This window comes from Jaculus jaculus, chromosome 5, assembly GCF_020740685.1.
Source record: "Jaculus jaculus isolate mJacJac1 chromosome 5, mJacJac1.mat.Y.cur, whole genome shotgun sequence".
NCBI lineage: Eukaryota > Metazoa > Chordata > Mammalia > Rodentia > Dipodidae > Jaculus > Jaculus jaculus.
Genome location: NC_059106.1, coordinates 109,162,406 through 109,190,277, shown reverse-complemented (window position 1 = coordinate 109,190,277; position 27,872 = coordinate 109,162,406). Strand labels below are relative to the sequence as shown.

Sequence of the window (27,872 nt, the reverse complement as noted above, 5' to 3'; positions counted from 1 at the left end):
GATATCCATGGCCCCACAGTGCCTGACACTACCTGCACAAGACCATCACAGGAGGAGGAAAAGATCATGCCATCAAAATTAAAAGAGAGACTGATTGAGATGGGGAGGGGATATGATGGAGAATGGAGTTTCAAAGGGGAAAGTGGGGGAAGGGAAGATATTAACATGGGGTATTTTTTGTAATCATGGAAGTTAATAAAAATTTGGAAAAAAAATGTTTTCTAGGGCTGGTGAAATGGATTAGCAGTTAAGGCATTTGTCTGCAAAGCCTAAGTACCCTGGTTCAATTCCCCAGGAACCACATAAGCCAGATGCACAAGGGGGCACATGTGTCTGGAGTTTGTTTGCAGTGACTGGAAGGCACCCATTCTCTCTTTCTCTTTCTGCCTCTTCCTCTCTCTCTTTTTCAAATAAATAAATAAAATATTTAAAAATATACATTTTTCCCAGGCTAGAGAGATGGCTTAATGGTTAAGGTGAGATGCAAGGTCGCACATTCACACTAGGTGCCGCACATTACAGTGCCCGAACACCTGGTGTGCCAATTTGCTCTGTTTCATTAAATAAGGAAAAAAAAAATTTCCCTTGGGCTGGAGAGATGGCTTAGCAGTTAAGGTCCTTGGCTGTGAAACCTAAAGATGCTGGTTTGATTCCCTAGTACCCATATATGACAGCTGCACAAGGCGGAGCATATGTCTGGAGTTTGTTTGCAGTGGCTAGAGGCTTTGGTGTGCCCGTTCTCTCCAACCCTCCGCCCCCGCATCTCTCTCTCTCTCTCTCTGTCAAACAAATAAAACATTTTTATTTATTTATTTTTGTTTTTTCAAGGTAAGGTTTCACTCTAGTCCAGGCTGACCTGAAATTCACTATGGAGTCTCTGGCTGGCCTCCAACTCATGGTGCTCCTCCTACCTCTGCCTCCCAAGTGCTGGGATTAAAGGTGTGCACCACCACGCCCAGCAGTATTTTCTTTAAAAATATTTTATTGAGAGCTGGGCATGGTGGACTACAGAAAGACCCTACCTCGAAAAAGAAAACAAATTATAAATATGCATTTTATTGATGGCAGGTGTGGTAGCACACGCCTTTAATCCCAGCTCTCAGAGGCAGAGGTAGGAGGAGCATCATGAGTTCGAGGCCAGCCTGAGACTCCATAGTGAATTCCAGGTCAGCCTGGATTATTCACTCACACCTGGACACAATGAAACATGGTATGCACTAGCGTGTGTGCTCATCTGGCAGGCAGCCTAACGTCCAAAAACACTTTGGCATACCATAACACGCCCAGGTCAGTGATGTTTAACTGACACCTCTTCCTCAGTGTTTGGCAGTGCTCACTGAGTGTAATTTTCACATATTAGCAGAATTTCCCTGACAAGGAAGTTACCTGGTAAATGAGGTGAACATAAGGAGGATCCCGAGAGAGTGGGTAGACAGGAGAGGATTTCTTCTCAGTATGTATGAAATCCAGGAGTTCAAAAATATACTGCTTCATTTCAATGAGATTCCTAGTTAAAATTTCCACTTCTTTAGATAGCTGGTAAATTTCGTTTTCCTTTTTAAAGTTCTCTCTTTGAGGCAAATTAGGAAGATCTGGTGTGCTAGTGTGGTCTGGTGTTCTGCTGGGTCTGGGCAATGTCGTCCAGACCCAGGAGGGTCTATGGAGTGTGTCCAGGACAATGGAACCATCAGAGATAGTAGATGAAGGACTTTTGATTTCTTTAATAAGGGGTCTTTCAGACAGTCTACTTTGACTACTGGTATTGGCTGTTAACAGAAGCTGTCTGGTGTGGAAACCAAAATCTGGGGAAAGACTTTCAATTAACTTTTCTCTCTCTGCTTTATTTAACTGAGTGTTAAGAGCTGAATAAGCACTCTGTCTTTTCTTACATGTTACTGAACATTCTTCTCCCAATATTACTTCTCTAACAATCAAGCGAATGTTATACTGATCAGATTCTGAAGAAGGAAGAAATGCAGTTTCGGTTGAGTTTTGTATTCCTACTGAAATTAATAATAATTTGTCTGTCAAGAAACATATGCCTTTTGGTCTTTCACTATTCTCTAACTGAATTTGCTGGATGTTTGGCATGGAAGATGGAATAATAGAATAGATCAAAATTATATTACAAGTATTGGAAGCCACTGCTACTATCTGTGCTCTAAGATTAAATGCTATTAGATCAGGAACCAGAAGGCCTGGGATAGCGACTTTTCTGGTCATGGTAGTAGCTTTTTTAAAGGTTACAAGGACCAAATGAGAAGAATCCTGACCAGTACCTGTCAAGTAATCCTGTTTTCTTAGACAAATAAGAAAATTCTCTTCATCCTTAGGTTGGTTGAAACGTACATGAGTTAGATCTAGGGGCTCAGAAAAGGAAGGTGAAATTGCTATTCCAGAACTCATTTCAGAAACAGTTGCCCATTTATCCACAGGGGGCATGTCGCCCATCACAGGAAGGGTGTGCTGATCAGAAACATCACCATGAGGTGGAACATCAATAGCTTCAGATGCATTTAAGCTACAAATTTTATCCAGGGGGAGCTCAGTGGTCAGAGCAACTTGCGAGTCCACAGTAGCTGTGATGGAGCGAACATAGCTGTCCATATCCAACACTGGACAGAAGTAGCACCTGTGAAGAGTCTTCTGAGCACTGTCCCAAATGTAAGAATGAAGGCTGTTGCCCACTGCCACCACCAGCCTCTGGCCATCCTGGGTCCAACATGCACAGTGAATGCGGCCTTGGGTGTCGATATCCACATTTACTCGGGAATTGTCACAGTGAACATTAGGAAAAATGGAGACATTTTGCGCAGTCAAAACAGTCAGGACAGAATGTTTTGGGTGCCACATACAGCCCTGAGGAAGGACAGGGTGTGACTCAATGATTTCACAGGTCTGAGACAATGTACTTGACTCCACAGTGCTGGGACCCAGCTGCCACACAGTGATATGCTTCTTGTGCTGGACAGCAAGCAGAGTGGGCAGGTCAGCTATGCCAGGTGGTGCCCAGGAAAGCCCACAGACATGTTCAAATTGTCCAATGACTCTGGAGTCCCCAAACTTGGCCTGTCCACTCTGAAGCTGTAAATCAGTCAGGACTACCTGATTCCCATCAGTCCAGGCAAGGCCATAGGTTGGGTGTGTTGCTTGATATAATGTGTTCAGTCCAGTCCTAAGAAGTTTTCCTTTTCCCAGCTCCATCCTTTCTGAAATGATTCAAAAGGAAAGTCATGCCATGAAAAAACAATCAAAATTTTAAAAATGAGAACAAAAAGGGCTGGAGAGATGGTTTAGCGGGTAAGGCACCTGCCTGCAAAGCCAAAGGATTCAGGTTCACTTCCCCAGGACCCACATAAACGAGATGCATAAAGGGGTACATGTATCTTTAGTTTGTTTGCTGCAGGCCCTAGTGTGCCTATTCTCTCTCTCTCTCTCTCTCTCTCTCTCAAAATAAAAAAGAGATAATAGGGCTGGAGAGATGGCTTAGTGGTCAAGGCACTTGTCTGCAATGTCAAAGGTCCCAGGTTCAATTCCCTAGGATCCACATAAGTCAGATGCACAAGGTGACAAAGTGTCTCATGCATCTGTAGTTCATTTACAGCAGCTGAAGGCCCTGGTGCCCATTCTCTCTTTCTATCTGCCTGTTTTTGCTTTTTTTTCTTTCTCTGTCAAATAAATAAAAAGAAAGAGAGAGAGAACAGACCTAGACCCTGCACAGGTTAATACTGTTGAGGGATTGACTGATTAAAGAACAGAGAGTGAATTGAGACTGCTATTTCATAAAAAGCAAAGAAAGGGGCCGTAAAGATGGCTCAGCAGTTAAAGACAAATCCTGCTAGTCCGGGTTCATTAAATTCCCCAGTACCCATGTAAAGCCAGATGCTCAAAGTGGCACAGGCCATCTGGAGTTCATTTGCAGTGGCTGGAGCCTGTAGCATGTCCATTCTTTCCCTCCCTCTGTCTGGAGAAATTTGAATATAGAATGGATATTAAAAGATATTGTGAGCTAAAGATGTAGATCAGTGGTAGAGTACAAGCTTAGCATATGAGGCTCTAGCTTTAATCCCCGGGACCAAAAAATTTGATATTGTGGTGTTATTAAAAATATAGCAGGCCAGGTCTGATGGCACATGCCTTTAATCCCAACACTTGGGAGGCAGAGGTAGGAGGATTACTGAGTTTGAGGCCAGCCTGAGACTACATAGTGAATTCCAGGTCAGCTAGGACTAGAGACCCTACCGAAAAATACACACACACACACACAGAGTCAGGTGTGGTGGTGCACACCTTTAATCCCAGCACTCTAGAGGCAGAGGTAGGAGGATTGCCATGAGTTTGAGGCCACCCTGAGACTACATAGTAAATTCCAGGTCAGCCTGGGCTAGAGTGAGACCCTACCTCAAAAAAAAAAAAAAAAAAAAAAAAAAGGCCCAGGAAAGAAAAGGATTCATACCTAGTCCATTTACACAAGCATTTTGATGTGTTAGATTTAATTAATGTACCTTTGGTCAGCTTTGCCATTCTTTTTTTAAAAATTTTGCTCATTTTTGCCGGGTGTGGTGGTGCACACCTTTAATCCCAGCACTCAGGAGGCAGAGGTAAGAGGATTGCTGTGAGTTCGAGGCTACCCTGAGACTCCATAGTGAATTCCAGGTCAGCCTAGGCTAGAGTGAGACCCTACCTTGAAAAAAATTTTTTTTGTTTATTTTTATTTATTTATTTGAGAGTGACAGACAGACAAAGAGAGAGAGAGAGAATGGGCACAACAGGGCCTCCACCAACTGCAAATTCCATATGTGTGCACTACCTTAAGCATCTGGCTTACATGGGTCCTGGGGAATCGAGCTTTGAACTGAGGTCCTTAGGCTTCACAAGCAAGTGCTTAACCACTAAACCATTTCTCCAGCCCACCATTCTTTTTTGTTTGTTTGTTTGAGGTAGGGTCTTGCTCTAGCCCAAGCTGACCTGGAATTCACTATGTAGTCTCAGGGTAGCCTTCAACTCAACGCAACCCTCTTATCACTTCCTCCCAGTGCTGGGAATAAAGGTGTGCACCACAACAGGCCCAGATTTACCAGTCTTCTTGTTGTTGTTGTTAAAGTAGCAAGTCATTTTTTTTTTTTTAATTTGAGAACGAGAGAGAGAGAAAGAGGCAGATAGAGAGAGAGAATGGGTGCGCCAGGGCCTCCAGCCACCGCAAATGACCTCCAGACGCATGCGACCCCTTGTGCATCTGGCTAACATGGGTCCTGAGGAATTGAGCCTCAAACCGGGGTCCTCAGGCTTCCTAGGCAAGCACTTAACTGCTAAGCCATCTCTCCAGCCCTAGATTTGCCATTCTTAAATAAGCTGTGTTTTTTATGCTGGGCATGGTGGCGCATGCCTTTAATCCCAGCACTCCGGAGGCAGAGGTAGGAGGATTGCCATGAGTTCCAGGCCACCCTGAAACTACTTAGTGAATTCCAGGTCAGCCTGGGTTAGAGTGAGACCCTACCTCGAAAAACCACAAAAAAAAAACAAAACAAAACAAAAAAAGAAACACTAATTCAACTGTATCTGCATGTGCATTATACTCAAAATGATATGCTAAAGATAGTTCATGCAAATTAACTTCTGTGGGGAGTTTAGCTATTTTTTTAATATCTTTTTTCATAAATGTATGTTTATAAATATATTTACTCATCCATCATAGGAGCATTTTGTTATTCTAAAATTCAAATTCTTGGCATATTAGGTTATGAGAACTTTTGTTAACTGTATTCTGGCTAAGAAAAATTATTTCTTGCACTTTCTATTTATAAAGATGTTATAACACACACAAAAAAAATAAGCTGTGTTTTGGGGTGACTTTTGTTGCTTTTCATATTTCTTGATTTATAGGGCCTTTTTGTCTTTTTCTTCTTTCTTGGGGCAGGGTCTCAATCAGGCCCAAGCTGACCTGAAACCCATTACAGACCAGTAATCTCAGCTTCCAGTTCACAGGATTAAGGGTGAGTCAACGCACACCCTTAGGGACTTTGGTATACATACTCCATGCTGGTTTTCTTTGTGTGTGTATAGTGCTTAGTTGTATTTTAGAATGCACCTGTATTTTTCTCCACTCAGTCTACTAGAGTATTTGCAAGGCAAATCCAACACCTTGAGAATCTTCTGCTGCTGCTCTGGGAGTAAGATAAGAGCCTGGCACCTTAGGTTCCTATCTTGAAAATACATAACTCCTGATTTACATGTCTAAGAACACAGCAGATAATTAGAAAACATAGGCTTGAAAGACTGCTTAGTGGTTATGGCACTTGCCTGAATGCCTAATGACCTGAGCTCAATTCCCCAGTACTTATGTAAAGCCAGATGCACAAAGTGGTGCTTACATCTAGACTCTGTTTGCGATGGCTGGAGGCCCTGGTGCACCCATTCTATCTGACTCTGTTCTATCTCTCTCTGCTTGCAAATAAATGCAACTATTAAAAATAAAAGAGGGGACTTCCGGTTAAGATGGCGGCGTAGGTACCACGCCAAAGCAGTCTAGGGGGGAAAAAAGACCAAAAAAAAACCTCAGCAAAATACACACTTTTACTAAAAAGTGAGGTGTATAGGAAATTGAAGCGGCAGCAGAAGTAGAAGAGTTCCAGAGCATCCAGAGCCCGCACAGGCGGGAAAAGCGGCTCCGGCAGCGCGGCGCACCAGAAAACCACCAGGCTCGGCTCCAGCCGCAGGAAAAGCCAGGTGCCAGAGCTTTCCCTCACACTGCGCTCTCCACAACTTGGGAAACGTGCGTGAGGGGAGAGCGGCAATGAGCAGCAGAGGAGCAGACCGCGAGGTAGAAGAACACGTGAGGCAGCGAGAGAACTAGAGCAGCTGCGGCTCCCTCCCCTCCCCCACCACCTGAGCCCAGCTCCGGGGAACAGAGCAGCAGCCCGGGACCCAGCCACACCAACAGCGGGACCCAAGCAGGAGCAGAGTTCGGCACCAACATCAGCGGCTCCAGCACCGGTAACAGCGGCCCCAGCAGCAGCAGACCCAAGAGTGGCAGCAGCAGCAGACTCGGCAGCAGCAGCTTCAGGGGGAGCAGCGGCAGTGGACACAGCAGCAGCAGCTTCAGCAGCAGTGGTGGTTCCAGCAGTGGCAGCTACAGCAGCAGCAGAGGCAGCAGAAGGGGTGGGTCCAGCAGCAACACCTTCAGCAGCAGGGGCTACAGTCCCAGCAGGGGCAGCTTGAGCAGCAGCAGTTCCAGCAGCAGGGGTGCTGATCTGCAGGGCCACACTTGCCAGGCTCGGTTTGCCCCACAGGAAAAGCAAGTGCCCAGCTCCAGAAATCAGAACAGCAGCCCGACGGCCCAGGCAGCAACTTGATTGAGACCAAAATCATCCAAGGTAACTGGGATTGCACCAGGGAAGGGTCTCACTTGGTCGCAAGCTGACTTGGATCCCTCAACAGACCAGAAATCTTAACCTCTTTGTTGATAGAGGATCTGGTCGTTATAATAACTACTCTTGCATACATACTTGGGACTGTTTTTGATTGAATGTGTACAGTGTTTAGTTAAATTTTAGAATCTACCTGTATTTTATTCCACTCAGCCTGCTTGAATACTCCTATAGCAGGGAAACTCAACCCTTAAGAACATCTTTGTAGATACTCTGAGAGTCTTAAGAGCCACACCTAACACCTTAAGGTCCTACCCTGAAAATATATTACATCAAATCAATTGATACAGCTAAGAATACACAGCTAGCTAGAAAATCCAAGCATTAACTTAATCCAAGATGCAAAAATATATACATTATAACACAAGAAACACTAAAAAGCAAGACGATATAAACCCACCTAAAAGTATTAATGCATCAGAAATGTCCTCCAGTGAGAAAGAGTTAGAGGAAATGCCTGAGAAAGAGTTCAAAAGAATGATTGTAAATATGTTCAAAGAAGTCAGAGAACAAATCAAAGGAGTCAAAGAGGAACTTAAAGAGGAAATCAAACGAATCAAAGAAGATGCAGGATACCAATTTCATGAAATAAAGAAGGCAATTCAAGACATAAATAAGGAAATAGAAATAATAAAGAAAAACCAGTCAGAATTACTAGCAATGAAGAACACAGTTAATGAAATAAAAAACTCTGTAGAAAATCTCACCAGTAGAATGGGTGAGGGAGAGGACAGAATATCTAAGCTAGAAGACCAGGTGGCAGACCTAATGCAGTCCAACAAAGAGAAAGACAAACTTATAGAAAAGTATGAGTGGGAATTTCAAGATATTCGGGACACTATGAAAAGATCCAATATAAGAATTCAGGGCATAGTAGAAGGAGAAGAACTCCACTCCAGAGGCATAGTAGGCGTCTTCAACCAAATCACAGAAGAAAATTTCCCCCAAATTGGGAAAGAGGTGCCAATGCAGATACAGGAAGCCTTTAGAACCCCAGCCAGACAAAACCCAGAAAGAACCTCTCCTCGCCATATTATAATCAAACTTCCAAACACAACTACAAATCAGTAGCAAGAAAGGCTATAGAGCATACACAAAATCATGGAAACTAAACAATACACTACTAAATGATGAATGGGTCAATGAAGAAATCAAAAAGGAAATCAAAAAATTTATAGAGTCAAATGATAATGAGAACACAACATACCAAAATCTCTGGGACACAATGAAGGCAGTTCTAAGAGGTAAATTTATAGCCTTGAGTGCCTATATTAAGAAATTAGAAAGGTCGCAAGTAAACGACCTGATGCTTCGCCTTAAAGCCTTGGAAAAAGAAGAATAAGGCAAACCAAAAATCAGTAGACGGGAAGAAATAATAAAGATTAGGGCACAAATCAATGAAATAGAAACAAAAAGAACAACCCAAAGAATTAATGAAACAAAGAGTTGGTTTTTTGAAAGGATAAACAAGATTGATAAACCCTTAGCAAATCTGACCAAAAGAAAGAGAGAAGAGACACAAATTAATAAAATCAGAGATGAACAAAGTAACATCACAACAGATTCCAGAGAAATTCAAAAAATCATAGGGACATACTATAAAAGCATATACTCCACAAAGTATGAAAATCTGAAAGAAATGGATGATTTCCTTGATCTATATGACCTACCTAAATTAAATCAAAATGAGATTAATCACTCATATAGACCTATAACAAACATGGAGATCCGAACAGTTATCAATAATCTCCCAACTAAAAAAAGCCCAGGCCCAGACGGATTCACTGCTGAATTTTACCAGACTTTTTTTTTTTTATGTTTTTTTTTTTTACTTTTTTTTTTTTTTTTTACCAGACTTTTAAGGAAGAGCTAACACCATTGCTTCTTAAGCTTTTCCAGGAAATAGAAAAAGAAGGAATTCTACCAAACTCCTTCTATGAGGCCAGCATCACCCTGATACCAAAACCAGGCAAAGATAGAACAAAAAAAGAAAATTATAGACCAATCTCCCTCATGAACATAGATGCAAAAATTCTCAACAAAATATTGGCAAACAGAATACAAGAATATATCAAAAAGATCATTCACCCTGACCAAGTAGGCTTTATCCCAGAGATGCAGGGATGGTTCAACATACGCAAATCTATTTACATTACATAAACGGGTTGAAGGACAAAAATCACATGATCATCTCATTAGACCAGAGAAAGCATTTGACAAAATCCAACATCCCTTCATGATAAAAGTCCTACAGAGACTGGGAATAGAAGGAACATATCTCAATATAATAAAGGCTATTTATGATAAGCCTACTGCCAACATATTACTAAATGGGGAAAAACTGGAAGCTTTTCCACTAAAATCAGGAACAAGACAAGGGTGTCCACTGTCCCCACTTTTATTTAATATAGTTTTGGAAGTCTTAGCCATAGCAATAAGGCAAGAGACACACATAAAAGGGATACAAATTGGAAAGGAAGAAATCAAGTTATCATTATTTGCAGATGACATGATTCTATACATAAAGGACCCTAAAGACTCTACTAGCAAGCTGTTAGAGCTGATCAAAACCTACAGCAATGTAGCAGGACACAAAATAAATACACAGAAATCAGTAGCCTTCATATATGCTACCAACAAACACACAGAGGACGAAATCAGAGAATCACTCCCATTCACAATTGCATCAAAAAAAATAAAGTACCTTGGAATAAACCTAACCAAGGAATTAAAGAATCTCTACAATGAGAACTTTAAAACACTCAAGCGAGAAATTGCAGAAGACACTAGAAAGTAGAGAAACATCCCTTGTTCCTGGATAGGAAGAATCAATATTGTGAAAATGGCCATCTTACCTAAAGCAATCTACACATTTAATGCAATCCCTATCAAAATTCCAAAGGCTTTCTTCATGGAAATAGAAAAAACAATCCAAAAATTCATTTGGAATCACAAAAAACCTCGATTATCTAAAATAAAACTGAGCAACAAAAAAGAGGCTGGTGGTATCACCATACCTGATTTTAACCTATACTACAGAGCCATAGTAAGAAAAACAGCATGGTACTGGCACAAAAACAGACATGTAGATCAGTGGAACAGAATAGAGGATCCAGATGTAAGCCCAAGTAGCTATAGCCACCTGATATTCGATAAAAATGCCAAAAATACTCATTGGAGAAGAGACAGCCTCTTCAGCAAATGGTGTTTTGAAAACTGGATATATATCTGCAGAAGGATGAAAATAGATTCTTCTCTCTCGCCATGCACAAGAATTAAGTCCAAATGGATTAAAAACCTTAACATCAGACTGGAAACTCTGAAACTGCTAGAGGAAAAAGTAGGGGAAACCCTTCAACATATTGGTCTTGGCAAAGACTTTCTGAATACAACCCCAATTGCTCAGGCAATAAAACCACAGATTAACCACTGGGACCTAATGAAATTACAAAGATTTTGCACCGCAAAGGACACAGTGAAAAAAGCAAAGAGGCAACTTACAGAATGGGAAAAAAATCTTCGCCCGCTATATATCTGATAAGGGATTAATATCTAGGATATACAAAGAACTCAAAAAGTTAAATAATAAGGAATCAAACAAGCCAATCAAAAAATGGGCTATGGAGCTAAATAGAGAGTTCTCAAAGGAAGAAATACGAATGGCATATAAGCATCTAAAAAAATGTTCTACATCACTAGTCATCAGGGAAATGCAGATTAAAACTACATTGAGATTCCATCTCACTCCTGTTAGATGGGCTACCATCATGAAAACAAATGATCATAAATGTTGGCGGGGATGTGCAAAAAACAGGAACCCTTCTGCACTGCTGGTGGGAATGCAATCTGGTCCAGCCATTGTGGAAAACAGTGTGGAGGTTCCTAAAACAGCTAGAGATTGATCTACCATATGACCCAGCTATAGCACTCCTAGGCATATATCCAAAAGACTCATCACATTTCCTTAGAAGTACGTGCTCAACCATGTTTATTGCTGCTCAATTTATAATAGCTGGGAAATGGAACCAGCCTAGATGTCCATCAACAGATGAGTGGATAATGAAGATGTGGCACATTTATACAATGGAGTTCTACTCAGCAGTAAAGAAAAATGAAGTGATGAAATTTGCAGAAAAATGGATGGACCTGGAAAGTATTATACTAAGTCAGGTAACCCAGGCCCAGAAAGCCAAGCGCCACATGTTCTCTCTCATATGTGGATCCTAGCTACAGATGACTGGGCTTCTGCGTGAGAATGAAAATACTTAGTAGCAGAGGCCAGTAAGGTAAAAAGGAGACATAAAGGGTAGAAAAAGGAAGAGGGGAGGATACTTAATAGGTTGATATTGTATATATGTAATTACAATGATTGTAATGTGGAGGTAATATGATGGAGAATGGAATTTCAAATGGGAAAGTGTGGAGGTGGGGAGGGAGGGAATTACCATGGGATATATTTTATAATCATGGAAAATGTTAATAAAAATTTAAAATAAAAAAATAAAAATAAAAGAGAGAAAACCTTAAGCATTGAATTAACTCAAGGTGCAAAAATCTCTACATAAGGGCTGGAGGGATTGCTTAATGGTTAAGGTGTTTGCTTACAAAGCCAAAGGACCCAGGTTTGATTCCCCAGGACCCACCACATTAGCCAGATGCATAAAGGGGCACATGAATCTGAAGTTTATCTGCAGTGCTGGAGACCCTGGCATGCCCATTTTCTCTCCCTCTTTCTCTGTCAAATAAATAAAATAAAATAAAACATTTATAAAATTTCTATATTATAATACAAGGAATACAAAATAACCAAGAAAACATAATTTCACCAAAAATTATACACTCATCACAAATGACCTTTAGTAAAACTAATTTAGATGAAGTGCATGACAAAGAATTCAAAACAATAATTATAACTGTGTTCAAAGAAATCAAAATAATTAAAGAAAAAAACAAACTCCTGAAGGAGAACACAGGAAACCAACTTAACAAAATAAGGAGGTTGATACATGAGTAAAGAAATAGAAATACTGAAGAAATACCAATCAGAAAAAAGCAAAAGAAAAAATAAATACTAGAAATGAAAAAGTGAGGCAAATGAAAAAACTCTGAGCCAGGCATGGTGGCACACACCACCTTTAATCCTAGTACTTTGGAGGCAGAGGTAGGAGGATCACCATGAGTTCAAGGCCACCCTGAGACTACATAGTGAATTCCTGATCACCCTGGGCTAGAGTGAGACTCTACCTCAGAAAACCAAACAACTCTGTAGAAAGTCTCACAAATAGAATAGATCAAGGAAAGGACAGACTTACCTAAACTAGAAGACAAGGTGGCAGATTTAGAATGGTTCAACAAAGAGAAAGACAAACTAATAGGAAGGTATGATAAGAGAATTTCAAGACATTATGAAGACATCAAACACCAAGAGTTTGAGGCCACTCTGAGACTACATAGCGAATTCCAGGTCAGCCTGAGCTAGAGTGAGACCCTACCTCAAAATAAAAATAAAAATAAAACAACAACAACAACAAAAAATGGTCTAAGGAACTATACAGAGTTCTCAAAAGAAAAACTACAGATGGCATATAAACATCTAAAAACATGTTCTACATCTTCAGCCATCAGGAAAATGCAAAGTAAAACTACTTTGAGATTCCAGCTCACTTCTGTCACAATGCCTATCATCAAAGAAAAAAAAAAAAAGTTGGGCGTGGTGATGTATGCTTTTAATCCCAGCACTCGGGAGGCAGAGGTAGGAGGACTGCCATGAGTTTGGGGCTACCCTGAGACTACATAGTGAATTCCAGGTCAGCCTGGGCTAGAGTGAGACCCTACTTTGAAAAACCAAAAAAAAAAAAAAAAAGGACAATAAATATTGGTGAGGATGTGGAAAAAGAGGAACTCTTCTACCCTGTTGGTGGGAATATAATCAGGTAATCACAGCCATTGTGGCAATCAGTGTGGAGGTTCCTGAGATAGCTAAAAGTAGATATACCATATGACCCAACTATACCACTGCTAGGCATAAATCCCAAGGACTCTTCTCACTGCTTAGAGATACTTGCACATCCATGTTTATTGTCACTCTATTCACAACAGCTAGCAAATGGAACCAGCTTGGGTATCCCTCAACTGATGAATCGATAATGAAGTTGTGCAATGGAATTCTATTCAGTGGTAAAGAAAAACAAAATTAGGAAATTTGCAGGGAAATGGATGGATCTGGAAAGGATCCTACTAAGTGAGGTAACCCAGGCCCAGAAAGCCAAGTGCCACATATTCTCTCTAATATGTGATGCCTAGTTACAAATGTTCAGACTTTGTGTGTGAGTTGGAGTAAAACTCAGTAGCAGAGGTTAGTAAACTAGAAAAAGGCTATGAGGGAAGGAGGAAAGGGGTGGGCTTAAGGAGACAGTATTGTATGTATGTAAGTAGATGAACAGATTACTGCGGGTAGAATGGCCTAAGCAAGGTCAGGGGAAGACACTGAGTAAAATAAGGGAGGGGGGAAGGGTTAGTCAAAATTCAGGATATTATGAATCAGCCATATGATAACCTACTTTTTAGGATAATTGCACACGCAGAAGGCACAGACTGTTACTAGAAAAATTTCAGTGCCAGGGATGGGATATTTTCCAGGGAATGGTTGGCCAGGGAATTCCCTGATACTCCCAAAACATTACAGGCTATTGCCAAAGCTCTTGGTTTCCCACCAGGAATAGATGATAAGACCCTATTGCCAAAGACTCCATATGTCTGGGCTGCAAAGTCACTGAAAATCAAACTGTAGCTGAGCTGAAAACTTCCTCCCTGTAGACCAGCTGACAGGAAGCTGGAAAAAGCTGTACTGCATACAGTCCTATGAGAGACAGACGCCATCGATGGTAAAAACAGTGGACACTGCAAGCCTCAAGTTTGGACAGCCAGGCCAAATGAGCCAATGGGTGCAATAGTGGCATGACTGCTATGAGGGAAACTAACTGCTCTCTAATAAGACTGGAGAACTACTCTATGTGATGGAATACCTGCCTGGTACTGAAAACCTAATCAACAGCCTCATGCTCCTGTCTGGCTAAATGAATATATTATGCCCACCAAACTGCCTTGTAAGTACTTAACTTCATGTTCATACCTATATATTAATGGTTTTCTCACTTTTGGTTAGAGAAACTCCTCTTTTTAGATGGTGGTGACCACTGGGATGATCCAAAGGGCACTATAGTGCTGAGAAGTGACAGAGGAGTGCTCAGCATGAAACATCTCTATCACATCTTCCAAGGCTCAGTGTCCATTGCAGAAGAGGTAGTGGAAAGAATGTAATAGCCGAAGGAAAGGTAGGGCTGCTTACAATGCAATCATCTAGATAGAAATTGGCCAGGATATCCATGGCCTGGCAGTGCCTAACACTGCCTTCACAAAACCCTCATAATAGGAGGAAAAGATGCTGAAATGACGTCAAAATAAGAGAGAGACTAAAGGAGGTAGGGGATATAATGGGTGTGGACTTGTGAAGGGAAAAGTTAGGGAGGGGAGGGAATTATGGTTTATTGTAAGTATGGAAGCTGTCAATAAAAAGGAAAAAATAGAGAGAAATTGCAGAAGACACTAGGAAATGGAAAGACTTCTTATGTTCTTGGATTAGAAGAATCAATATTGTGAAATTGTCAATATTACTAAAAGCAATCTACACATTTAATGAAATCGCCATCAAAATTCCAATGGCATCCTTCACTGAAATAGAAAAAAATAATACTGTTGGGTGTGGTGGCACATAATAGGGAGGCAGAGGTAGGAGGATCACCATGAGTTTAAGGTCACCCTGAGATGACATAGTGGATTCCAGGTCAGCCTGGGCTAGAGCAATAGTGACATGTCTGTTGTGGGGGAAACCAACTAATTTCTCATTGAACTGGAGGCCTGCTTTGTGGGAGGTAATACATGCCTGGTAATGCTGAAAGCCTGGTCAAAAGCCTATGGCTGAAGAGGTCATGAGCCCTATTGTTCGCTGGCTAAAATGCACATATTATACCCACCAAACTACCCTCTAAGCACTTTTTTTTGTTTGTTTGTTTATTTGTTTTGCTTTCCGAGGCAGGGTCTCACTGTAATCCAGACTGACCTAGAATTCACTATGGAGTCTTAGGGTGGCCTCGAACTCATGGCGATCCTCCTACCTCTGCCTCCCAGCTGAGCATGTGGCATACACCTTTAATCCCAGCACTCGGGAGGCAGAGGTAGGAGGATCGCCATGAGTTTGAGTCCACCCTGAGACTCCATAGTGAATTCCAGTTTAGTCTGGGCTAGAGTGAGAGCCTAACTTGAAAAACCAACAAAAAAAAAAAAAAAAAAAGAAGAAGAAGAAGAACCTACCTCTGCCTCCCAAGTGCTGGCATTAGAAGCATGTGGTACCATGCCCAGCTCCTTCTAAGCACTTTTCTTAATGTTTATACCCATATATTAATGCTACTCTCACTTAAAAAAAAAAAAGTAAATATTTTTATTTATTTGAGAGAAAGAGGGGGAGAAAGAAAGAGAATAGGCACATCAGGGCCTCTATGCATTACAAACAAACTCCAGACACATGTGACCCCTTGTGCATCTGGCTTACATAAGGTCTGGGGAATTGAACCTGGGTCCTTAGTCTTCACAGGCAAGCACCTTAACTGCTAAGCCATCTCTCCAGGCCTATACTCTCACTTTTTGGCTAGAGAAGCTTCTCTTTTCAGATGGCAGTGACCACTGGGATGACTCAAAAGTCACCATAGTTAAGACCCTATTGCTGAAGACTCCACATACTTGGGCTGCAAGGCCACTAAGAAATCCTGCTTGGAACTGAGCTGATAACCTCCTCCATGTAGACCAGCTGACAGAAAGCTGGAAGAAGCCACTCTGCATGCAGTTCAATGAGAGAAAGAGAAATCACCTGTGAAGATACTCAACAGTGGACACTGCAAGCCTTATAATTGGCCAGCCAGGCCAAATGAGCCAACAGGTGCAATAGTGGCATGTCTGTTATGGGGAAAACCAACTGCCCTCTAATTGGACTGGAGGCCCGCTCCATGGGAAGGAATACATCCCTGATACTGAAAACTTAAAACGGGGTAGTCATGACCCCTAGGGGTGCAATGTCTGCTGTTGTCTGGTTAAATGTATATACTATGCTTATCCAACTGCCCAGTAAGCACTTCTCTTAATGTTCATACCCTTATATTAATGCTACTCTCACTTTTGGTAGAGAACCTTCTCTTTTCAGATGGCAGTGACCTTGGGATGACTCAGAAGGTATCATGGTGATGGAAAGAAATGACTGCAGTGCTCAGTACTGCAATATCTCTATCACACCTTCCAAGACTCAGGATCTAACGTGAAAGAGGTGGCAGAAAGAATGTAAGAGTTAAAGGAAGGGTAGGACTCCATACAACATGCTCCCTCCAGAAACAAAATGGCCTGGATATGCATGGCCTCACAATGCCTGACACTACCTGCATAAGACCATCATAAGAGGAGGGAAAAGATTATGACATCAAAATTAAGAGAGACTGATTGAGATGGGGAGGGGGTATGATAGACAATGGAGTTTCAAAGGTGAAAGTAGGGGGAGAGAGGGTATTACCATGGGGTATTTTTAATAATTATGGAAGTTGTTAATAAAAAGTCAGAATAAAATAAATTAAAAATCACCACAGTGCTGATAGAAAGTGACAGTGCAGTATTTAGCTCTGAGACATCTCTATCACACCTTCCAAGGCTTACGGTCCTTTGTGGAAGACTTGGAAGAAAGAATGTAACAGCCAAAGGAGGGCAGAACTGGAGGAGACTCAAGGCGTATTGCCCCAGCATTTGAGTGAGGGCTCCATCCCAGGAGACGAAGCAAATCTGCTGGGGAGACCTGCTCCCATCCGCACCATGTCTGGTATCACTGAGCTGTCCCCTAAGGACAGACTCGTCTGGGTATCACGGATCTAAATCTGAACTTAATTCTACAGCATATTTACCTATCTTTTGGGTCCTTGTGCTTGTGTTGTAGTCGTGTGTCTGTGAGTTGCTATTGCCCTATTTTACGGACATTTAAATCCAACCCTGCCTTAGAATCTCTCAGGACACTCCTGAAGAGTAGAGGGCTTGATTTGACTGATAATCAGGCTCGACAGACCTGGGACTGCCTTCTTAAGATGGTGCCATGGCTGCCAGAAGGAAATCTCTCTGGGGCACTTGGGACAGGGTGGAGGCCCTTGTTTGTCAGGCACATGTGGAGAAGGGTCAGATACCCCCTATAGGGGTCCTCCCTATGATCTCAGCCCTTAAGGGCTGCTTCCCTCCAAGACCAACCAAACAAAAACAAAAGACAGAGGAAAAAGATAGTATACAGCCTGATCCGGCTACTCCTCCTGGAGATACAGCTTTAAAAACCCCAGAAAAAGAGCCAGGTATGGTGGCACACACCTTTAATCCCAGCACTCGGGAGGCACAGGTAGGTGGATGGCTGTGAGCTCGAGGCCACCCTGAGACTCCATAGTGAATTCCAGGTCAGCTGGGCTAGAGTGAGACCCTACCTTGCAAAACAAAACAAACAAACAAACAAAAAACCCAGAAAAGGGTACATCTTTATACACCTCACTCGACCTCATTGAGAGTGCTTCCTGGCCTTCCCGGGGGACCTCCTCCACCTTCTCCATCGACTAATCCTTTCTGGAACCCCTTGGCCCCTCCTTCATATTCAGCTGCCAAGATGCCAGAAAATAAAGTAACTTTTTTATTTTCCATCAATCTAAATCCTGGGGGCAATCACCCTGCTGCCTGGTATCTGTGGGAAGCTCAGAACTTTAAGGAGCTTAAAAAGGCAGTCTCAGAGGATGGACCTACCTCTCCTTGGGCTGAGACCCTGTTACACAAACTTGCCCATCAACCTTGTACAACCCAAGATTGGAAAAATGTAGTCAGGGCTGTCTTGTCAGGTCCCCTATACATTAAGTGCTGTGACTGTTTTTAAAGATGAGTGCCATACACAGGCAGAGCGAAACAAAAGTCCACAGCCCCCTGTGCCAATAACTTTTGGGATGCTCTCTGGTTCCTCTGATGCTACAGGCACTTAACCCGTACAGGGACCAGGTCAGGACACTGGGCTTGGCGGCATGGAAAAGGCTTAATGAGGGACCCTCTGAACCCCCGCCCCCTTATGGGTATTACTCAAAAACCATCTGAGGACTTGGCTACATTTATAGATAGGGTGGAAAAAGTCTCCAAAGAAAATTTCCCCCAGGGGCATTACAGGATCAGTTTACTAAAATGGTCTGGGAAGGGATGAGGGCTGATCACCACCTTGCCTGTGTGGGTCTCAAGGACAACTCCATGAGTAGATGGATTGTAGCCACCAAGGATGTTGGCACTATCTCCCATCAGGCTAGGACCATGCCTGCCAACCTTCAGGAAAATAAACAGAGAGATTTGGCCACTACAATCTGTGCATTACAGTTAAATCCTAAAAATTCAACATATTTCGGGTATGGGGATGAAGGCCACTTTAAAAAGGAGTACCCCAACAAGACAAAGCCTCCCCAGCCCTATGGGAGGATGACCAACACCCCTCCCACCCGCTGCCCTAAATGCAAGAAGGGGTTTCATTGGGCTAGGGAGTGACGGTCGAAGTTTGACATACAGGGAAAGCCTTTAAACTCCTCCCGGGGCTCCCCCCAGCCCCGTTAAATAAGGGAAAGAGACCATCAAAGCCCATTGGACTGACCCTCTGGTCCCCGGCCTTAACCTCAAAATTATTTTAAATATTGGCAATAAAAGATTCAAACTTATCATCAACACTGGAGTGGACCTAACAGTCCTGAGAAAGGAGGAAGTGCCCCCCTCCTGGCAGCTTGTGCCCGGCCCTCCTCTACTAGGAGTTGGCGGGCAGTCCACCTCCTGGGAGACTGCCATGCGGCTCCCCTGGACTGACCTAGGTGGGGGCAGGGGAGAAGTCCACCCTCTCGTGGTGACTAGGCTCACTGCTAACTTACTGGGGCAAGACATCCTTAGAGATACTGAGGCTTTCATCACTACTGACCATAATAAGCCTTTTATAATGATTTGTTAGATGAAGAAGAATATCAACAACAGTTTGAGGAAGGGACGGAATGCCATCCCAATTATAGAGATAACCCTTACTTTGAGCAACTCAGACAAAAGTATTCCAATGAACACCCCCAATTCTAAGGGCCACTGCCCAGCCCCCACCCATTTGAAATCCAGTGGAGACGGGGAGATCCTATATGGGTTGAGCAGTGGCTTCTCCCTTCTTCTAAGTTACACCAACTCCACATACTTATTGATCAACAGTTGGAGGCCGGACATATCCATCCCTCCACTAGTCCCTGGAACTCTCCTGTCCTTGTCATAAAAAAGCCTAATGGGTCCTGGAGATTTTTACGTGATTTAAGGAGGATCAATGAACGCATGATCCCCTTCAGGACCCCCCAGAGGAGACTCCCATGGATCCCAGCTATTCCCAATATATACCATCTCACTATCATTGACATTAAAGATTGCTTCTTCTCTATCCCTCTCCATCCAGGAGACATGGAGAAATTTGCATTCTCTATACCCGCTGTTAATTTTTGTGGCCCAGATAGGAGATTTGAGTGGACTGTCTTACTTCAGGGCATGGCTAATAGCCCACCCATTTGTCAATATTACCTGTCATCCATTTTCTCTTCTCTTATCAATCTTCCCAATACTCTGTTTTATATTTACATGGATGATATTATTCTTGGGTGCCTAGATTCCTCACTCCATGACCTTACCCACCAATGTCTATCCTTCATACAGCTTTAAAGTAGCCCCTGAGAAAGTTCAAACCGTGCCTCCCTTTAAGATCTTGGGCTTGATCCTTACCCTCGATACAGTTTCACCTGTTAAACCACAACTTTATTTTATTTATTTACTTATTTATTTATTTTTTGAGGTAGGGTCTCACTCTAGCCGAGGCTGACCTGGAATTCACTATGTTATGTCAGGGTGGCCTCGAACTCATGGTGATCCTCCTACCTCTGCCTCCCAAGTGCTGGAATTAAAGGCATGCGTAACCACTGCCCGGCAAAACCACAACTTTATATTCAGGATTCTTACACCTTGCCTCAACTCCAGAAGCTCTTGGAAGAAAGTAACTGGAGGAAGCTCTGGATACCTACAACCACTGAGGAATTATCCCCCTTGTTCGACCTCCTAAAGGGCCTTGATCTTTCATCCCAAGTAACCCTAACACCTGGGCAGAGATAATTCCTTCCTAGAGTCCAGGAAGTCATAGATAAATCTAATGTCAAATGATTCGACTTGATCTCCTTCTTTCCTTCTACCTTTTCCTTGGGGAGATCCTGACCATTGCTCTGTTGGCTCAAAAGGGCGAGCCTATTCACCTCTCGATTGGTGGGGGCCCTAAGGTATATTCTTTAAGTAACCAAGTAGCTGATTGCATCATTAAAGGAAGGGAAACTGCCATTAGACTCTTTGGTTTTGAGTCTCACTCCATTATTACCCCATATAAGATAACTGATTTCAGCCAGGCGTGATGGCGCACGCCTTTAATCCCAGCACTTGGGAGGCAGAGGTAGGAGGATCGCCGTGAGTTCGAGGCCACCCTGAGATACCATAGTGAATTCCAGGTCAGCCTGGGCTAGAGTGAGACCCTACCTCAAAAAACCAAAAAAAAAAAAAAAAAAAAAGATAACTGATTTCATTTGGCTCCAAAGAAATAATGTAAGGGTTACTATGGTACTTGAAGGGTTTCTGGGTAACATCGACTGCCATTATGACCCTCATGAGTGGATGAGCTCTTTTTCCAGGTTGGAGTGGAGAACCCCCAGGCTTTTCCTACATCAACCCAACCCTAACTTCCTCATCGCCTTTACAGATGGGGGATGCCTGGGGGCTTCCCTGGTTGTATATCCCTCCTTTAAATTGGGGGTCAAACCTGAGCCCATCAAGTCTATCTCTCAGGAAATAGAGGGATCAGCACAGTACAAAGAGCTTTTTGCAGTTGTTCTGGCTCTACATACTACTTAGGAGCTGTTCAACTAATTTTCTGACAGCCTCTATGTGGTAAACCTACTGCCCAATCTTATTGAAGCTCACATCAGACTTGATTCCAACCCTATATCCCCCTTAATGATCCAGGCTTGCACCCTACTCAAACAAAGAGTCCACCCTATCTTCATACAACATCTTCGAGACCATCAGAATTTACCAGGTTTCTTGTCTGAAGGAAACAGCTTGGCTGATCAGTTGGCCTCTGTGGCTCACTGTCACACTGTTCAGAGGCTATCCAATTTCATTCCCTAACCCACACCAACTGGAGAGGCCTTAAACAAAGATTCCCCCAAATACCAAATAAAAATCTTGAAAGAATTATTAGGACATGCAAGTCTTGCCAACCCTTCCTCCAGGTTCTCCCCCTCCAAACTTCTGGGAGTAACCCTTGGGGCCTTCGCCCCAACCATCTTTGGCAAGTAGATGTTACTCATTATTCCCCCTTTGGAAAACTTAAAATATATCTTCTTATCAGTTCATACTTTCTCCCGTGCCTGTTGGGCATCTGCACATGCCAGGGAGAAATCTAAACATGCCATTAGTCATATGCTTCAATGTTTTGCCATTCTTGGGCTGCCTGATCAAGTAAAAACAGATAATGGCCTCTGCTTTGTAAGTCAAAACTTTACAAGTTTCCTCCAGACGTGGCAAATTAAACATGCCACAGGCATTCCATAACCCTTGAGGCCAAGCCATCTTGGAAAGATATAACCAAACACTTAAATCATAATTACAAAAACAAAAGGGGAATCACTACCCCCTCCTTGATCAGCCAAAGAATGCATTATTCACCTTAAATATTTTAAATTTTTCTAGAAATGAAAAAAAGTCTCCATTTCAAAAACATTGGTCATCTTCTTTCACATACAGGTTGATTAAGGTCAAATGGAGAGACTCATTTACTGGGGCCTGGAGAGGACCACACCCACTCCTCACAGCAGGGAGAGGGTTTGGGTGCGTCTTCCCTCAAGATGAAAATAGATCCATTTGGATCCCAGTGAGGGACCTAAAATATTTACCCCAACAAGGGGACACTGACAATCACTTCTCCAGTGAGTGTCCCACCCCTGAGGACTAGTCCTAAAATGGTCTTCACCCTGCTAAACCAAACTCCCTCCCTTGTGGAGGATTGCTGGCTTGGCCTCCAATCTAGGCCTCCCCTGCTGCTTGCAGTAATCACCAATGATACAACTACAGTTGCACATACGACCCTAAAAAGTTGTTTGGCCACCTTCCCTATCCCTGCCCAGCTTTTCACAATGTCTCCTTCTGGAACTTGCATTTGGGCCCCACCTTCCCCTAATAATTCCAGTGTAGATGTGGGATACATTCATCCTTCCTTCTATACCTTTAACACAACTGAGTCCAGTGCTCAACGCTGCCCGCCTTCTGGAATGGTTTATGTTTGTGGAGGCAGAAAGGCCTTGACTTTCTGCCCACCAATTGGACGGGCCTTTGTGCCCCAGCCACCTTAATCCCAGATGTAGATATCATTCCTGGAAATGAGGCCCTCCCTATGCCCTCTTTTGATTATATCAGAGGGAGATCTAAGAGAGCTGTACAAATGATACCTTTACTCGTTGGGATGGGAATAACCAGAGGCATGGCCACTGGAACAGCCGGGATGGGTATGGCAGCCCATCTCCACAGAAAGCTCTCTCTCTAGTTGATCAGGGACATAAAAGCCATGTCCAACACTATCCTCGATCTCCAACAACAGTTAGATTCCCTGGCTGAGGCAGTCCTACAAAACAGGAGGGGACTAGACCTATTAGCTACCGAAAGGGGAGGTATATGTTTGTTTTTATAAGAAAAATGCTGTTTCTACCCCAATAGATCAGGAATCATTCAGGACAAAATTAAGACTTCGAGAAGACCTGGATAAGAGATGGCAGAACCTCCAGGACAACCCACTGTGGACAGGCCTACATGGCTTCTTACCTTACCTCCTCCCTCTACTTGGGCCCCTCCTTCTCCTTCTCCTCACTGTCGGGCCTTGTGTAATTAACAAAATTACACAATTCATTCACCAGTGGCTAGGGGCAATAAAAATCCATCAGGTTGAGATACATTATCACAGGCTGGCAACTCAGGAATTAAGTTCCTCAGATGACCCACTGCCACCTCCTCTGCCCTCCATGTGACCAATGACAGGTAAGATCTCAGACTGCCTGAGACAACCTAAGACAGGCCAAGGAGGGGGTTCTCAGCAAGCTAAACACCTGGTACCCAGTGATGGGTAAGATCCCCAGAGGGGGACAACCTAAGACAGGGGCCATGGTGACTAATGCTCTTACAAAAACAAAATGGGGAGATGTTGGGCCTTGAAAGGTCCAGACATGAGGCCTAGTGGAACTTCCTGAGCCTAGCAAATGTTTGGCAATCTGCCTCTGGCCAGCTACAACTCAGCAACATGCCTAATGGCCTCTGGCCTGTTACTTCCACATAGGAATTGGAATTTCCACACGAGTGTGTGCACTTAGAACCAATCATTTGAAAAGTCACGGTATACTATTGGCCCTTACCTCTCCCCCATCCTGGAATCCCCACACTTGTTCTCAACATTATATAGGCAACCGCCTGTTACAATAAAGTGAGTTCCTGCATTGATGAGACTCCCGGCTTGGTGGTGTGTTCCTGGCCATGGACACTCATCCTCCTCCTCAACCCCTTGGGAGGAACCAGCGGGCCTGGTCCTTCCTCAGCACTACCTGCCGGGGGAGCCCTGCAAAACATAAGAATTCAGGGTATAGTAGGAGGAGAAGAACTTCACTCCAAAGGTAGAGTAGGTGTTTAGAACAAAATCATAGAAGAAAACTTGCCCCAAATTGGAAAAGACGTGCCAGTGCAGATACCGGAATCCTTTAGAACACCAACCAGACAAAACCTAGAAAGAACCTTTCCTTGCCATGTTATAAATAAACTACCAAACATACAAACCAAAGAAAAAATATTGAAAGCAGCTAGAGAGAAAAATCAAGTTACCTACAAAGGCAAGCCCATCAGGATAACAGCAGATTACTCAACACAAACTTTAAAAGCCAGAAGGGCTTGGAGTGATGTATTCCATGTTCTAAAACATAACAACTGTCAACCAAGATTATTTTATCCTGCAGAGCTATCCACTCAAATAGACAGAGAAATAAGGACATTCCACAACAAGAACAGGTTAAAGGAATATTTGAAGACAAACCAGATCTACAGAAAATACTTGAAAGAATCCTCCATGCTGAAGAGAAAGAAAAGCACACATATAAGGAACCGGGAAAAAACAAACAATACTCAAACACTAGTTAATACAAGAGAACAAAGGCAAAACCAGAAGAACTAAAAAACAAAAAATAGCAAAAATAAATACACATCTTGCAATAGTATCTCTTAATATCAACAGCCTCAATGCCCCAACCAAAAGACATATGTTTGCAGACCTGGGTTAAAAAGCGGGATCCTCCAGTTTGTTGCCTCCAAGAAACTCACTTTTATACAAAGGATGTACATATAAAAAGGGTCTTGGGCTGGAGAGATGGCTTAGCAGTTAAGTGCTTGCCTGTGAAGCCTAAGGACCCCAGTTTGAGGCTCGATTCCCCAGGACCCACATTAGCCAGATGCACAAGGGGGTGCACACATCTGGAGTCTGCAGTGGCTGGAGGCACTGGTGTGCCCATTCTTTCTTTGTCTCTCTCTGCCTGTTTCTCACTCATGTCGCTCATAAATAAATAAATATATAAATAAAAAGGCTCTTGCCAGGTGTGGTGGCGCACACCTTTATTCCCAGCACTCAGTCCGAGGCCACACTGAGACTACATAGTGAATTCCAGGTTAGCCTGGGCTAGAGTGAGACCCTACCAAAAACAACAAAAAATAATAATAATAGTAGTAAAAGAAAGAAAAATTATGGAGCCAAGCCCAGTATGTTGGGGCACTCATATGATGTCAGCATTCAGGACACTGAGGCAGGAGGATGACCATGAGTTCAAAGCCAACCTGAGCTAAATAAATTCCAGGTTAGCCTGGGGAACAAAATGAGACCCTCTCTCAAAAGTGAAACAAAACAAAAGGAAAGTGAGGCATAGAGACAATGCATTGGCTACAATAAATTACTTAAGTGGTTACAGTGTCTTGTAATTAACTGCAGCTCAACAACCATGATTACACTATGAGTTGGTTCTGTTGGGTCCAGTGCAGGAGTTTTGTCCTAAGTCAATACTTCCTACAATTTTATTTAACACTGTACTTTGTATTTGATCTTTTCCCCTTAAAATTATCTATTAGGATTTTCCTGGGTTTTTTTTTTTTTTGTTTTTTTTTTTTTCCCTCTCCTATTTGAGAGAAAAAGGCAGAAAGAATGGGCACACCAGGGTATCCAGCCGCTGCAAATGAACTCCAGACGCATGGGCCACCTTGTGCATCTGGCTTACCTGGAATCTAACCTGGGTTCTTAGCTTTGCAGACAAGCGCCTTACCCACTAAGCCATCTCTCCAGCCCCCTGTTATTTTATTTTTAATGTTTTAAATTTTCATTTATTTATGAGAAAGACAGATAGGGACAGACAGAGAGAGAAAGAATGGGGCCTCCACCACAGTAAACAAACTCCAGACACACGCACCACCTTCTGCATCCGGCTTACATGGGTCCTGGAGATTTGAACCTGTGTCCTTTGGCTTTGCAGACAGGTACTTCAACAGCTAAGCCATCTCTCCAGCCCCATTTTCCTATTATTTTAAAGTTGAGCTGTGCATGGTTGCACATGCCTTTAATCGCAGCACTAAGGAGGCAGAGGTAGGAGGATCTCTGTGAGTTTGAAGCCAGCCTAAAACTACATAGTGAATTCCAGGTCAGCCTTGGCTTCAGCAAGATCCTACCTCGAAAAACCAAAAACATTAATTTTTTTTTTTAATTTTGAACGGCGAAATTATGCAATTTATTAAGGTTATTTTTGAGTCACCTGGTTGCACTTTATCCCGCTCTGAATAAGGCTGTGATAAAGGCCTTTGCATATAAATAGTTTTCGTGCAGGGCGTGGTGGCGCACGCCTTTAATCCCAGCACTCGGGAGGCAGAGGTAGGAGGATCACTCTGAGTTGGAGGCCACCCTGAGACTACATATTTAATTCCAGGTTAGCCTTGGCCAAAGTGAAACCCTACCTCAAAAATCCAAAAAAATAAAAAATCAATAAGTAAAATAAAATAAGATAGTTTTCGTATCCTGGACGAGCTCCTGAGGGTTGAGGGTGCATCACTTGAGAGGGGCTAGACACATACTCAGTCGCTTAACCCCTTCCATCCTCCAGACACGTTCTCCTCACTGTCTCCCCACGCCGGCCATCTCGGTCCCTTTTCCTTTCTCCCCAACTAGAGGTACTGGGTCATCCCCGGCTCCCCACACCCTACAGGCCCGGCAGCAAAGGAGACAAGATACCTTTAGTCTCACTGCCACACAAAAGAAGAAAAAACTGTCCCAAGGCTGACCGAGGCACCGCACCGTGAATCAGAAATCCTGAGCAGCTAACGGAAGCATCATCCCCCCGGTCCTCTGATAGGTGAACGAAGTCTGGCCTGGCCGTACTACGGAAGATGATTGGCTAGTCCATATGACACTCTAGGGTTGGGTCCTTCCCAGTAGCCAATAGGTTCGGGTTTTGCCGCAAGTGTGTCTGGGAAATGTGGTTCCTGTGAAATCACAGACCGTAAATCACACTTAATCCTTCTAGTGCTTTTAGCTCCCTGTCACACTTCTCATAGCCTCTTTTAGTGTAAGGAAAAGATAAAGCTCCGGGCTAAACACCGGTTCCTTTTTTAAAAAAGAGCTTATGTATTTGCTTCGCACGTGTGTGTGCACGTGTGTGCATACCTGGATGTCTAGTGCTGCAAAGGAGTTCTTGTCCAGCTTTACATGGGTGGCTGGGGAACTGAACCTGGGCCTGAAGGCTTTGCAAGCAAGCGCCTTATTTAACCTCTGAGCCGTCTCCCCAAGCCTCTGTTTTCTTAATTTTTTTGTTTAGGGGAAGGGACTCAGGGACACCTTTAAAATGCTATAAATTATCCCTCCCAAAATGTTCCTGTGCTGGAGGGATGGCTTAGCAGTTAAGGCGTTTGGCTGGGAAGCCTAAAGACCCAGGTTCCATTCCCCAGTACTCACGAAAGCCCAAAGGGTCACATGCATCTGGAGTTTGTTTGCAGTGGCTGGAAGCCCCGTCCTATACTCTCTATCTGCCTTTCTCTCCTCACCCTTGCTCCCTCAAAATAAATAAATATATATCAAGCACTTGGCAGGCAGAGGTAGGTGTATTGCTGTGAGTTCGAGGCCACCCTGAGGCTACTTAATGAATTCAAGGTTAGCCTGGGCTACAGTGAGACCCTACCTCAAAAAAA

General features: G+C 43.1%; 1 protein-coding gene across 1 annotated transcript in view; it reads right to left on the bottom strand.

Moving 5' to 3' along the window:
• Positions 1-27,017, bottom strand: part of LOC101598701 (WD repeat and coiled coil containing) — a 33,515-nt gene extending 6,498 nt beyond the window's left edge. Inside the window, exons 1-2 of the mRNA XM_004663720.2 lie at positions 26,920-27,017; positions 1,387-3,209 (exon numbers count right to left, since the gene is read on the bottom strand). Coding sequence (XP_004663777.2) covers positions 1,387-3,204 — 1,818 coding nt within the window. The 5' untranslated portion in view covers positions 3,205-3,209; positions 26,920-27,017. The remainder of the gene's footprint in view (positions 1-1,386; positions 3,210-26,919) is intronic.
• Positions 27,018-27,872: the final 855 nt, after the last annotated feature.